General features: G+C 42.9%; 1 protein-coding gene across 1 annotated transcript; it reads right to left on the minus strand.

Annotated features, from left to right (window-relative positions):
• Nucleotides 1–2,402: 2,402 nt before the first annotated feature.
• Nucleotides 2,403–4,422, minus strand: LOC109902272 (transcription factor HES-1). Its single transcript, XM_020498516.2, has 4 exons — nucleotides 4,023–4,422; nucleotides 3,774–3,869; nucleotides 3,544–3,631; nucleotides 2,403–3,234 (listed from the first exon to the last, which is right to left on the minus strand). The coding sequence occupies exons 1-4, from the start codon at nucleotides 4,161–4,163 to the stop codon at nucleotides 2,723–2,725; spliced, it is 837 nt and encodes a 278-aa protein (XP_020354105.1). The 5' UTR covers nucleotides 4,164–4,422; the 3' UTR covers nucleotides 2,403–2,722.
• Nucleotides 4,423–12,868: the final 8,446 nt, after the last annotated feature.

A 12,868-nucleotide genomic window follows, 5' to 3' on the forward strand; every position in this document is an offset into this window, starting at 1 on the left:
GCTCACAGAATGGGACCGCCGAGTGCTGAAGCGCGTAGCGAGTAAAAATCGTTTGTCCTCGGTTGCAACACCCACTACCGAGTTCCAAACTGCCTCTGGAAGCAATGTCAGCACAAGCACTGTTCGTCTGGATCATGAAATGGGTTTCCATGGCTGAGCAGCCGCACACAAGCTTAAGATCACCATGTGTAATGCAAGCGTCGACTAGAGTGGTGTAAAACTCACCGCCATTGGACTCTGGAACAGTGGAAATGCGTTCTCTGGAGTGATGAATGATGCTTCACCATCTGGCAGTCCGATGGATCAATCTGGGTTTGGCGGATGCCAGGAGAACACTACCTGCCCTAATGCATGTTTTTCATGGTTCGGGCTAAACCCCTTAGTACCAGTGAATAGAAATCTTAACAATACAGCATACAATGACATTCTAGACGATTCTGTGCTTCCAACTTTGTGGCAACAGTGTGGGGAAGGCCCTTTCCTGTTTCAGCATGACAATGCCCCCGAGCACAAAGCGAGGTCCATACAGAAATGGTTTGTCAGGATCGGTGTGGAAGAACTTGACTTACACACCGCACAGGGCCCTGACCTCAACTCCGTCGAACACCTTTGGGATGAATTGCGATGCAGACTGCGATCCAGGGCCTACTCGCCCAACATCAGTGCCCGATCTCACTAATGCTCTCGTGGCTGAATGGAAGCAAGTCCCCGCAGAAATGTTCTAGTGGAAAGCCTTCCCAGAAGAGTGGAGGCTGTTATAGCAGCAAAGGGGGGGGGGGACCAAATCCATATTAATGTCCCCTGATTTTGGAATGAGATGTTCGACGAGCACATACTTTTGGTCATATAGTGTATGAGCCACTGACAAAGTAAAAGCAACACATAGAGTGCATTCCAATACATTGCCTGTAAAGTAAGCCGAGTCAGAACGGCCCATAGCCTTTCTTCTTATTCTGTAGCGTGAGGTTCTTTTTAAAACACCACCTGAAGTACTTCAAATGTAGACTATATTTCGATCTGCGTATTTTGTGGGAAACGTAAGAATGTTTAGGGATCATGAGAGGTTACTGTCCATTTCATGTACAGCCGAGTGACATTAAATCCCAGATGAAGAAATGTAATCTACCGTGCAGTCTTTTTTTATATTCTGTGTCGTCATTGAGTAAGGCACTTACCATAGAACGGTTCCGGTATCTTTTTCATCAGGTCTCTGCCATGCATCTACGCTGGTGTACCATAAATGATACGTTGTCCTGTGAATATAATAATAAAGCCCTATTATAAGTATAGTCTATGTATTGATATATTGCATTTCAACCAAGGTCAACATTTTACACGAGACGTGAGGACCATACACTTACTTATATGACAGGGGCTAACGTGGCTGATATCTGGTAGTAACCATTGATCAATACTACCGCAATGAGATTGCGCTTCCGTCCTGTGTTGCTAGATGGCGCACATGGCTTCTAAAATCCTTGAACACTCGCTATCTCTGCTGCAAAAGGTTTCAAAACAGGCTTTCCTGTTCAAAAGTCCGACTCACATATACTTGACATATACTTGACAATAGTCTCATCTGATTATGTGGATAAAATAACATTCGTTGGTGTTACACAAATTAAAATAACAATACATTTGATTCAAGGTTCATTGGCCACTTATGACATGAACAGCGGGAGAGATGTTGATATAACTAATTCAAAGTTAGCCTACAAATACAATTATTCAAGGACAAAAAAATTAAATATTCTCTTGGATATATGTGATCTTTGAGAATACTTATCGAGGAATGTAATTTTTTATCAAACTGGTATCCCCTTCAGGCCTAAAGGGCCTCATTATTTCACACATGTTCAGTGTTGTTTCCCCCTCTCCCCCTCCTCTCCTCACCTCTCATCTCACCGAGCAACACCTGGATTCGGATACACCTGGGCAACTCTGGTTCAAATCAGGCACGTTTCTTGTTGAAAGAAGCCAGAAGCAACGGTCTTTGTGCGATTGCATTTTACGCAAAATCTTTGTGTATAAAATGAAATGCCCCACTTCATAGTCTATGATACTTGTATGCAAGTGTTGGTGCGAAGAATTATCTACTTTTACGCAACATAAGACTAAATTGTGATCCATTCCTGGAGCAACAAGTGGCTGTGTTTAGTTTACAATTGGTTGAATGTGCATGGGTTTTGCGCGCAGCAGAACATAAACGATTATGCACAACTCAATATCAAATATGACTTTTGCGCAAAAAATATTGGTAGAATATGATAGCCATTTTCTCTTATAGAATGTATAACACATTATTCTCAAGTGTATCTTCGCTACACAGCTCAAAACAAAAGTTAAGAATTATGTAGGCCATTATTTGGTGGTCAGGTTTCTGTTGACAAAATCATAGCAGATGTTTTTCAATATCTTTACAAATTTATTTGTCTTCCAAAACGAAGAATTACGTCAAGGGCATTCAACATATCTTTGGCATCACACAGTACAAAAGACACCTCGAATATAAAATGCAGTGAAAAGACTTCAACAATACAAATCTCATTCCAATATGAACTTCACTCCCTCATAAGCTATACAAATATAGTGCATCTTTTCATCTTAACGCATTGAAAGTACAAAAACAAAATCAAAACAAATGTTTTGTAACATTGAACAATGATCGAACTGAGTGTCATTAGAAAAGTATTTTCACTGTGTATTTTTTATTTATTTTTATCTACCAGGGTCGCCACACTGAGTCCGAGTTGCCTGTCGGTGCACCGGGGGACACTGCCGCTGGAACAGGCGTGTTGACCTGGTTCGCATACACCGGGATAACCGGACCGTTGGGTGCAAAAGCTGCGTTGGGGATGAGGAAGGCGAATTGTCCGTCTGTGGCAGGTACGAGCTGGAAACCGCCGTATACTTTAGTGGCTTCTGGTGACATGCTCTGGGGAGAGCCACCTTTACAAGGCAGGGGCATCACGTTGCCTTGCGGAGATGAGTTGGGCATCTGTACCATGGACTGGCCGAAGGAGGGGTGGGGAGGCCCGGCTGAAATCTGGTGCTGTGTGGGGTAGTTCATAGCGTTGATCTGCGTCATGCAACTGGCCAAGTGACCGAGAAGCCGCGTCCTGACCTCGGTGTTAACCCCCTCGCAGGTGGATAGGAACCGGGTGACTTCATTCGTGCACTCGCTGAATCCAGCTCTGTATTTCCCCAGCACGGTGGGATCAGTGTTCAACGCAGCTTTGGGAGAAAGAGAGACAATTATAAACCACTGAGAGTATCGAGAAAAATGATACAAATTTGAATTGCGAACACGAACATTGCTCAAACTAAAAATTTATATTCTAAGGCTCACCGATGGCTAACTTAAATGGGTTGATAATTGAGATATAGTAGTCTATTCAATAGCTATATTCAGAGACAATATGTGAGTGAGGATGTGGGCCAAGTCTGTAACCCGACTACCGCCTTCTTATCATTATCTAATCCGCAGAAGGAAGTCTGGAAGAAATCACCCCGGGTATTCAGCGAGCAGCTACAGTCACTTACCAGTCATTTGCGCTCTCTGGAGGTTCCGGAGGTGTTTCACCGTCATCTCCAGGATGTCTGCCTTTTCAAGTTTTGAGTGTCTAGAGCTCTGTAATGTGAAGAGTCATATTGTTAGGGTTGAAGATTGTCCGATGGAAATTGTATTTGGCGTTAAGGTTTTCAATAAAGTTAATATAGTATTGAGATGGTAATAATGCATTTGTTATGAGCGTAATAAACAGAACACTTACATCTTTTTTGAGCGCGTCCAGGATAAGTGTTTTCAACTGTCCCAAGCTTTCGTTGATTCTGGCTCTTCTCCTTTTCTCCATGATAGGTTTGGATGACTAGAGAAAACAAATAAAATAAATTGTTAGAATGATGGAACTCGCTCAAGGTGGATGAATGGGTCATGTTTCGCTATACCTGCTCGTGTGTAATTTTGGAGAGACGGAGAGAGAATATCGGCATTTGTAAAAATGCTTTGACCGAGTACTAACCTTCCTGTGCTCGGAAGCCGTCTTGGGTTTATCAGGTGTCGTGTTCATGCTGGCTGGGGTAGCAGCAACCGGAGAGGATGAGTTTTTTTCCATCATATCGGCAGGCATCTTCTGTCCGTCTGAAATATCCCTTCCACACATGCACGGCAACTCGGTATTACAGTCCACTGTTGGTGGTTATTGACAAGCAGTCGGCACTTCTTCGCAGTACCCTCTTATAAAATTCCAAATTCCGGAGGAACAAAATCCTTTCTGTGTGGTGGTGCACCTATGCGCGAGAGACAACTGTCCCCAAGAGAGGGCTGAATTATGTCACGGAGTCGAAAGACCACTGTCTGCCAACGGACGCTGCGTCTGAGTAGAATGTAAAGGCACTTCGTGTTGGTCTTATTTATATCTGGGACTGCACGCGAACGGCTCGTGTGAAACTTCCCAAACTTTCTTTCCCACAGTAACTTTCTACCAATCAGCGTGAGGGACACGCGGCCGGAGGGGAGGATGGCTCGTGTTCAGCGCTCTTCCATTGGTTGTTTGGCGTTTGAGCGGGTGGCCAATGGCGCGCGGCCGGGTTTAGGGCACAACCGGGACTGCCTTCAATCATTCCGTTTACATATTAACACTTGAGCCCCTGACTACCAACACAGAGTGCAGGGCTGACTTGACTTGGCATGCTGATCCCCAACTTTCAGGCGATACGCACAGGAGGGGAACACTACACACGATACTAGTGGCTAGCTAGCACCCAATAGAACTATACAAACAATACACTTTTCCACATAGGCTGCTTGTATTATACTTCCACATACTTGTGGACTACAAGCCGGTAAATGTGGTACATTCACAGAAGATAGCCTATTCCAACAATAGTGTTTAAGGAAATAGCATAGTTTAAGTAATTTATGCAATGGTTCAAGAAACCAAATGTATAGTTCTTAACTACAGTGCGGGCCTACTTGTTAGGCTATTATGTAATAACCTAGTATTGTTACAGTTTATATCATTAGATGTAATCTTGGGGAAAGAACCTGGCTGTCTCCTCTTAGATTGCCCTGTGTTGCAGTGAGGCTGAGAACTACAACCTCGATCAAGTTTTGCACTGCGTGAGATCAAGAACCATCTCAACTTTAACCTGTCAAGATTGGAGCAGTATTTCTTTAATGCGCCCCACCGCTGTACAAATTTGGCGTTTTGACATCTGTCGGCATGCGAGCGCTATTGTGAATGTGGAGCACGTGCCAGGATGTTTTATGAGCGCAGTGGTTGAGGTTTGGCTGCTGGGCTAGGGGTGGCGGTGGTGGTTTACATTACAGGGAAGGTAAATAGCAGCTGCTGTTTTAAAAGCCTGGGAAAACCACGCCTACTGAGAGCTCGATCGGGCTTATCGGAATGCGAGCCAGAGCAGAGATATTTCTGAGTGAGAGCACACGATTAGAGCGATGCATTGCCTGCATCGCCTTTGGTCGGGCAGAAGTTAGGCTACGCATTGAATTTCAGGTCATAATTACATTTCCTTATCCTTATCGGAGAGACAGACGCAAGCTCGAGCTGTAAATTTAATCGTTAGGATAATTTCCCCCACACAGATAGTTTTAACACATACATTTAGTAATTCCCAAGTTATTACACTTGAAAACTAGTAATTAAAATAATTAAAAATACAGGCTGACGATTATATAAACATAGTTAGGCTATTTGAAGTGAATATAGCCGACACTTAAATTCAGTCATGGGAAGTCAAGAAAAGTGTGCGCGACGCCGACTAAATCCCGCAGGACGTTTTGTAAATAAAAGTTTAAAAGTCCATAATGTTTTATTATATTACTGTTTAAAAATCATAAAGTCAATATTTTCAACTTTTACACAATAATTATGTTATGTGCCCCATGCAATAGTAATAGCATACAGCCGTTAACGACAGAAAGGCAGGGGTTGTGTATGCTCTGCTCTCTCCGTCAGCCCGGGGCGTGCGCGCTCCTCAGCGGGCTCCCCTGGTTGTATGATGTGCGGGCGTGATCTCCAGCTGCTGCAGAACCCCGCGACACGTGGCGCGCAAGCGACTGGGGAAGGCGCTGCTGCGGGATGTTGCTCGCGGCTGCCCGCAAGATCAAGAATTCGATAGACTCAGCAGAGAGCGTTGCCTAGGAGCACTTCTAGCTGTAAAGTTTCACAAGCACCTAAAGAAAATTATACGCATTAAATTCGATACTTTCGAAAATTGAATATATGGCAACAGTTTGTCGAATACGTTTTTTTGCGTAATTGCGCATGTATTCCTTATTGGTAAGGGTCTAAATATTATGGTGTAAAATCAGTGATTAAAAATAAAAACATGTCAAAACAAAGAGTATTAGTTGCATACACCAGTGTTGTAGTAGGGGGTATACGCAGGTATACGACATACACCCACTCATTTTCCGTGGGCATTGCTTATATTCACTTCTCAAACCCCACTGATACATACCGAAGTAGCGTAGTGGAGGTTTACGCCGTTTCAATTAAAACGGCTGATGGAACAGATCAGAATGTTCAGTTTAAATGTTGAAAACGATGATTTCTTCACATTTTAAGCGCATTGGTAGGCATTCGCGGGAATGTTCCAAAATGCAATTTTGCAAAAGTGCAACGCCGTTCTAAAATGCACGTACCAGAGGTTTCGTGGACAGAGATGTAAAAACCCGTTATAAATGTAGAAAGAGTCGGGATTTAAATATGCAACAACTATCATGGTTTGCTAATATGACTAGGATAATGACTTTGGTTGATACAATGAAAGGAAGTAAAAAATAATAATAAATATGACAAAAAAGAACAGGAGAAAGCATATGACTAAGTCTTTAAAAAAATAATTGACTCCACGTTTCTATGGTGGGATTTTGGCTGTAGGTTACGTTCAAGTAAGGTAAGATATGCCTCATAATATGAAGTAAAACGTCCAGGTTTCAAACAATTAAGGAATATAAAAAAATATATAGCGATGCGATTGATAGACCTAAGCAGTGGCGATTTTAGCATGTGAATCTTGGTAGGGCAAAAATAAATCAAATAAAAATTGTATATATGCCAGCAAAGCACAACACAACACTAAACAATACATCAACTGCACCTTAATGGTGACAAACGGTGCCCACAAACTGTTAGGGCCTACATAAAGCTGTCCCAAAAGCAGAGCTTTCTTTTCAGCACCTTACCACTTACCACCGCTACACCTGGCTATCAGTGGAACCATGTCTGGCAGCCCCATTTACTGCCTTTTATAAAAACATAGCTGATATGTGTAATGGCTTTCCTCCTCTTCGTCTGAGGAGGAGTAAAGGATCGGACAAAAACGCAGCGTGGTAAGTGTCTATATTGATTTATTCAAAAAACACAACTGAACACTGGAACAAAATAATAAACTTGAAATATACAAACCCGAAACAGTACCGTGTGGCCCAAACACTCACACGGAAACAAACACCCACAAACACACAGTGAAACCCAGGCTACCTAAGTATGATTCTCAATCAGAGACAACTAACGACACCTGCCTCTGATTGAGAGCCATACTAGGCCGAACACAAAAACCAACATAGAAAAATAAACATAGACTTGCCCACCCCAACTCACGCCCTGACCATACTAAAATAAAGAATAAAATAACAGAACTATGGTCAGAACGTAACAATATGGCTGACTTACTTAGACAAATGTCGTTTCTACTGACAATTCAGATGCACAAACTATGGCATAAGGGGATGAGTGGATAAGAGGCAATGCATAATTTCGATTAAGACATTAATGAGCGAGCTAGGACGAACATAGTCAATGTTGTAATGGAACAGCAGGGAGCAGGTCTCGAACCCTCGACCTTCGAGCCCAAGGTCCGGCGCGCTATCGACTGTGCCGCAAAAGCATGCTCGTGCGGCTGAGTCGATTTCCGTGCTTATAAACCCAGGGTCGTTACAATATAACTATTTGTTCAGCACTTTTGAAATAGCTACAGAATTCAGCACATGGGCCATTCTTACAGTATTCTCCCTGTCCAACAAGTCAGAACTGCAGGATAAATAAAGGGGGTATATAACCAGACAATGGACGCTCTTACAATATTCAATGATTACATTTCTCTAAAACAGGCTATAGGCTGCATGTGCACAACCCAGTCAGAACAGTAGGCGAAATTAAGAGGGGAAAATAGACCAAATTATTAGGGTGAGGCAAATGGGCTACTAACAGCTTACTACACAACATACACTTAGTATTACTTTCTTAGCTACCATACACATATCTCCCTGGCATATGACACCATTTATGTAGCAGAATACAATACATTTTTGGACTCAACTTGTTGTGCTGTGCTCACTTGAACAGGAAGGTGATGCAGCAGTCCTTGAGGGAAAATTTTGTCATCAAACTTTGTCATCAAAGTCTGGCATTCTCTGGATTTACGGTCCTTTTCAGACAACTGGGAACTCTAGAAAGAGGCATGAGTTCCCGACTTGGATTTCCAAGTTGGATGACCGTTCAAAACGTATTGTCCCAGTCGTTTTAAACTCACTGAAGTCTGAGATTTCCCAGATCCAAGTTTACCGTTGTTTTGAACGTGGCAGAAGTCATGCTGGACTGACACATTGCCAATGTGTTCAAACTTTTCTGGCCCATGGTGTTGAATGTTTGGAAAAGAGACCCTTGCACCCCGACTTGGACCCTTCACCCACTCCACTGAATAGCAGGCTAGTGATTGCTTTACAACGCTTGCAGTTAGCCACTGATTCCTTCCAAACCACTCATTGTTGAATTTGCAATTTCCAACTTGTTATGCAATGTTTTTGTCCAATGGCCAATGAGCACCGATACATTTTATCTATAATTTCTCTTCATTTGACAAGGATTGAAAAGGATTTGCAGGTAGATTTTTGATGTGATTCATGGAGATGTCTGCTTGTCTAGCTTGCTAGCTAAAATTTTGAAAGTATGATGTTGACATAATCAGTCCAGTCAAAGCTACGGTAGATATAATGTGATTTGACATAATTTTATCTGTGGCCAATGACCTTGAGTCTTCTTGGATGGGCACTTCTAATGTAACTCTATGTCAGCACCCATGGGCCTTGAATTTTCGTACTCTCCCTGTAGATTTTGCGTTGAAGTAGTGTCCCCTTGAGTGACAGAACACTGAGCCAATTACGGCGCAACTAGAGAACATTACCAACCCCTATGCTCCGTATTTTCTTAAGAAGAAGAGACTTGCTTGGGCCAAGAAACACGAGCAATGGACAATAGACCGATGGAAATCTGTCCTTTGGTCTTATGAGTCCAAATTTGAGATTTTTGGATCCAACCATCGTGTCTTCGTGAGATGCATAGTAGGTGAACGGATTATTTCCGCATGTGTGGTTCCCACCATGAAGCATGGAGGAGGAGGAGTGATGGTGTGGGGTTGCTTTACTGATGACACTGTCTGTGATTTATTTAGAATTCAAAGCACACTTATCCAGCATGGCTACCACAGCATTCTGCAGTGATACACCATCCCATCTGGTTTGTGCTTAGTGGGACTATCATTTGTTTTTCAACAGGACAATGACCCAAAACACACCTCCAGGCTCTGTAAGAAAGAGAGTAATGGAGTGCTGCATCAGATGACCTGGCCTCCACAATCATCCGACCTCAAACCAATTGAGATGGTTTGGGATGAGTTCAAGTGGAGGAAAAGCAGCCAACAAGTGCTCAGTATATGTGGGAACTCCTTCAAACTGTTGGAAAAGCATTTCAGGTGAAGCTGGTTGAGAGAATGCCGAAAGTGTGCAACGCTGTCATCAAGGCAAAGGGTGGCTACTTTGAAGAATCTCAAATATAAAATATATTTGGATTTGTTTAACACTTTTTTGCTTACTACATGATTCCACGTGTGTTATTTCATAGTTTTGATGTCTTCACTATTATTCTACAATGTAGAAAATAGTTTAAAAAAAAGAAAAACCCTTGAATGAGTAGGTGTGTCCAAACTTTTGACTGGTACTGCATATATTTGTTTACAAACAGGTGGGGCTCAAAACATGAACATGAACATGATGGGTCGCAACCACACTAGCTACAAAGTAGCCTAACTGTCAGAATGATATGATTATTTGCATCAATCCAGTAGCCATTTCTTTAGGAAACACCAACTAATGTGGTACAGAAACACTGCTAATGGGTAAATACTCAAAATAAAAAAAATCTAAATTTCTCAGGATGTGGTTTATGCATTGTTATGGACTTAGAATGTACACTTTGGTTGTTTTCCTGTTAAAAAAAGGTGTGACTTTGAGAATTAAAATCTGAAGAATTTGGGAAAAATCGCAAACTTGTGCATTTTTTAAAACGTTGATCTAATTCAATGGTAGGCCTACTATTAGTGTACTTGCCCAGTACATCTTGGGTTGGCCTGACTGAGGAAAAAAATGTATCTTTTTAGGTAATTCAGAGTATGTCACTGTTTCGCCGGGCGGGGCGTTTGGACATTCTTTGAAACAAGTGTACACAGTTCTCTTGACACCACTACACCACTGGCATACACAGACTTGCAGGCATTATGGCAGGTGCAGCAAAACACTTATGTTACTAGCTCCAATAGTACCGTAGAATGATTATCTATAATATCCATAAGTTCTTCATGTCTACATAGGCTATAGCCACTGTCAACAACAGTAACATCTCTCCATTTGTCTTGGACGTACACCTGATTAATTTCGCCCTGTACAATGGCACTGACAGAGTTCCAAAACAACTGTATTGATGTTAAGAACACAATAAAGTGTTGGTTCTGAAACCCTCTCTGCCTGAATTACATTCTCACGCTCATGTTGCAAGAGGTCTTGAATGCTGAATTGAGCTCAGGTAGCCCAGGGTCTCACGGTCCCTCCCTTTTTCGCGGGAGTTCAGGGCTCTCGGAGTTCATCGGCTACACCTGGCTGCCTCCAGTCCCACGAGTGTTACCTGCTGCGATGTGTGAACTTCACTATCACTAAATAGCTCTGGGAAAACCGTTTGAGTCACAGCCCTTAAATGGATGCTATTTGCTTTGTTCACACACAGTCATTGACGGGATGTCTTTGGCTATCAAAGGTATATATAAACTCAGCAAAAAAAGAAAAGTCCTCTCACTGTCTCACTGTCAACTGCATTTGTTTTCAGCAAACTTAACAGGTGTAAGTATTTGTATGAACATAACAGGATTCAACAACTGAGACATAAACAGACATGTGACTAACAGAAATTGAATGATGTGTCCCTGAACAAAGGGGGGGGGGGTCAAAATCAAAAGTAACAGTCCCAATCTGGTGTGGCCACCAGCTGCATTAACTACTGCAGTGCATCTCCTCTTCGTGGACTGTACCAGATTTGCCAGTTCTTGCGATGTTACCCCACTCTTCCACCAAGGCACCTGCAAGTTCCCAGACATTTCTGGGGGGAATGGCCCTAGCCCTCACCCTCCGATCCAACAGGTCCCAGACGTGCTCAATGGGATTGAGATCCGAGCTATTCGCTGGCCATGGCAGAACACTGACATTCCTATCTTGCAGGAAATTGTGCACGGAACGAGCAGTATGGCTAGTGGCATTGTCATGCTGAAGGGTCATGTCAGGATGAGCCTGCAGGAGGAGTACCACATGAGGGAGGAGGATGTCTTCCCTGTAACGCACAGCATTGAGATTGTCTGCAATGACAACAAGCTCAGTCCAATGATGCTGTGACACACCGCCCCAGACCATGACGGACCCTCCACCTCCAAATCGATCCCGCTCCAGAGTACAGGCCTCTGTGTAACGCTCATTCCTTCGACGATAAACACAAATCCGACCATCACCCATGGTGAGACAAAACCATGACTCGTTAGTGAAGAGCACTTTTTGCTAGTCCTGTATGGTCCAGCGACAGTGGGTTTGTGCTGGTGAGAACCTGCCTTACGACCTCAGTCCAGCCTCTCTCAGCCTATTGTGGACAGTCTGAGCACTGATGGAGGGATTGTGTGTTCCTGGTGTAACTCGGGCAGTTGTTGTTGCCATCCTGTACCTGTCCCGCAGGTGTGATGTTCGGATGTATCGATCCTGTGCAGGTGTTGTTACACGTTGTGTGCCACTGCGAGGATGATCAGCTGTCCGTCCTGTCTCCCTGTAGCGCTGTCTTAGGCATCTCACCATTGCAATTTTTTCCCTTACCACATCTGCAGTCCTCATGCGTCTTTGCAGCATGCATAATGAACGTTCACGCAGATGAGCAGGGAGCCTGGGCATCTTTCTTTTGGTGTCAGTCAGTAGAAAGGCCTCTTTAGTGTCCTACATTTTCATAACTGTGGCCTTAATTTTTAAATTTCCTTTATTTAACTAGGCAAGTCAGTTAAGAACAAATTCTTATTTACAATGACGGCCTAGGAACAGTTTGTTAACTGCCTTGTTCAGGGGCAGAACGACATATTTTTACCTTGTCAGCTCAGGGATTCGATCCACCAACCTTTTGGTTACTGGCCCAACGCTCTAACCACTAGGCTACCTGCCTACCATCTGTAAGCTGTTAGTGTCTTATTAACGACCATTCCACAGGTGCATGTTCATTCATTGTTAATGGTTCCTTGAACAAGCATGGGAAACAGTGTTTAAACACTCCACAATGAAGATCTGTGAAGTTTGGATTTTTATGAATTATCTTTGAAAGACAGAGTCCGGAAAAAGGGACATTTCTTTTTTTTATATTGAGTTTGTATATAAACATTGAGTTAAAGGAAAATAAGGGCTATATTGATTTGACATTATTTCTAATATACAAAGTTGTTTGTTACAACTTTATTAACATAGTGGGTCCCCCAAACAGCCACCACACTAGAC

The sequence above is a fragment of the Oncorhynchus kisutch genome, linkage group LG13, assembly GCF_002021735.2.
Source record: "Oncorhynchus kisutch isolate 150728-3 linkage group LG13, Okis_V2, whole genome shotgun sequence".
Classification (NCBI taxonomy): Eukaryota; Metazoa; Chordata; class Actinopteri; order Salmoniformes; family Salmonidae; genus Oncorhynchus; species Oncorhynchus kisutch.

Bases quoted from the DNA above. Each gene is read 5' to 3' on its own strand.
- LOC109902272 (XM_020498516.2), bottom strand. From the start codon at position 4,163: ATGTGTGGAAGGGATATTTCAGACGGACAGAAGATGCCTGCCGATATG. The intron at 3,870-4,022 runs GTTAGTACTCGG...TGTTTTCTCTAG, and splicing joins CGGCTTCCGAGCACAGGAAG to TCATCCAAACCTATCATGGA. The intron at 3,632-3,773 runs GTAAGTGTTCTG...TTCACATTACAG, and splicing joins TGGACGCGCTCAAAAAAGAT to AGCTCTAGACACTCAAAACT.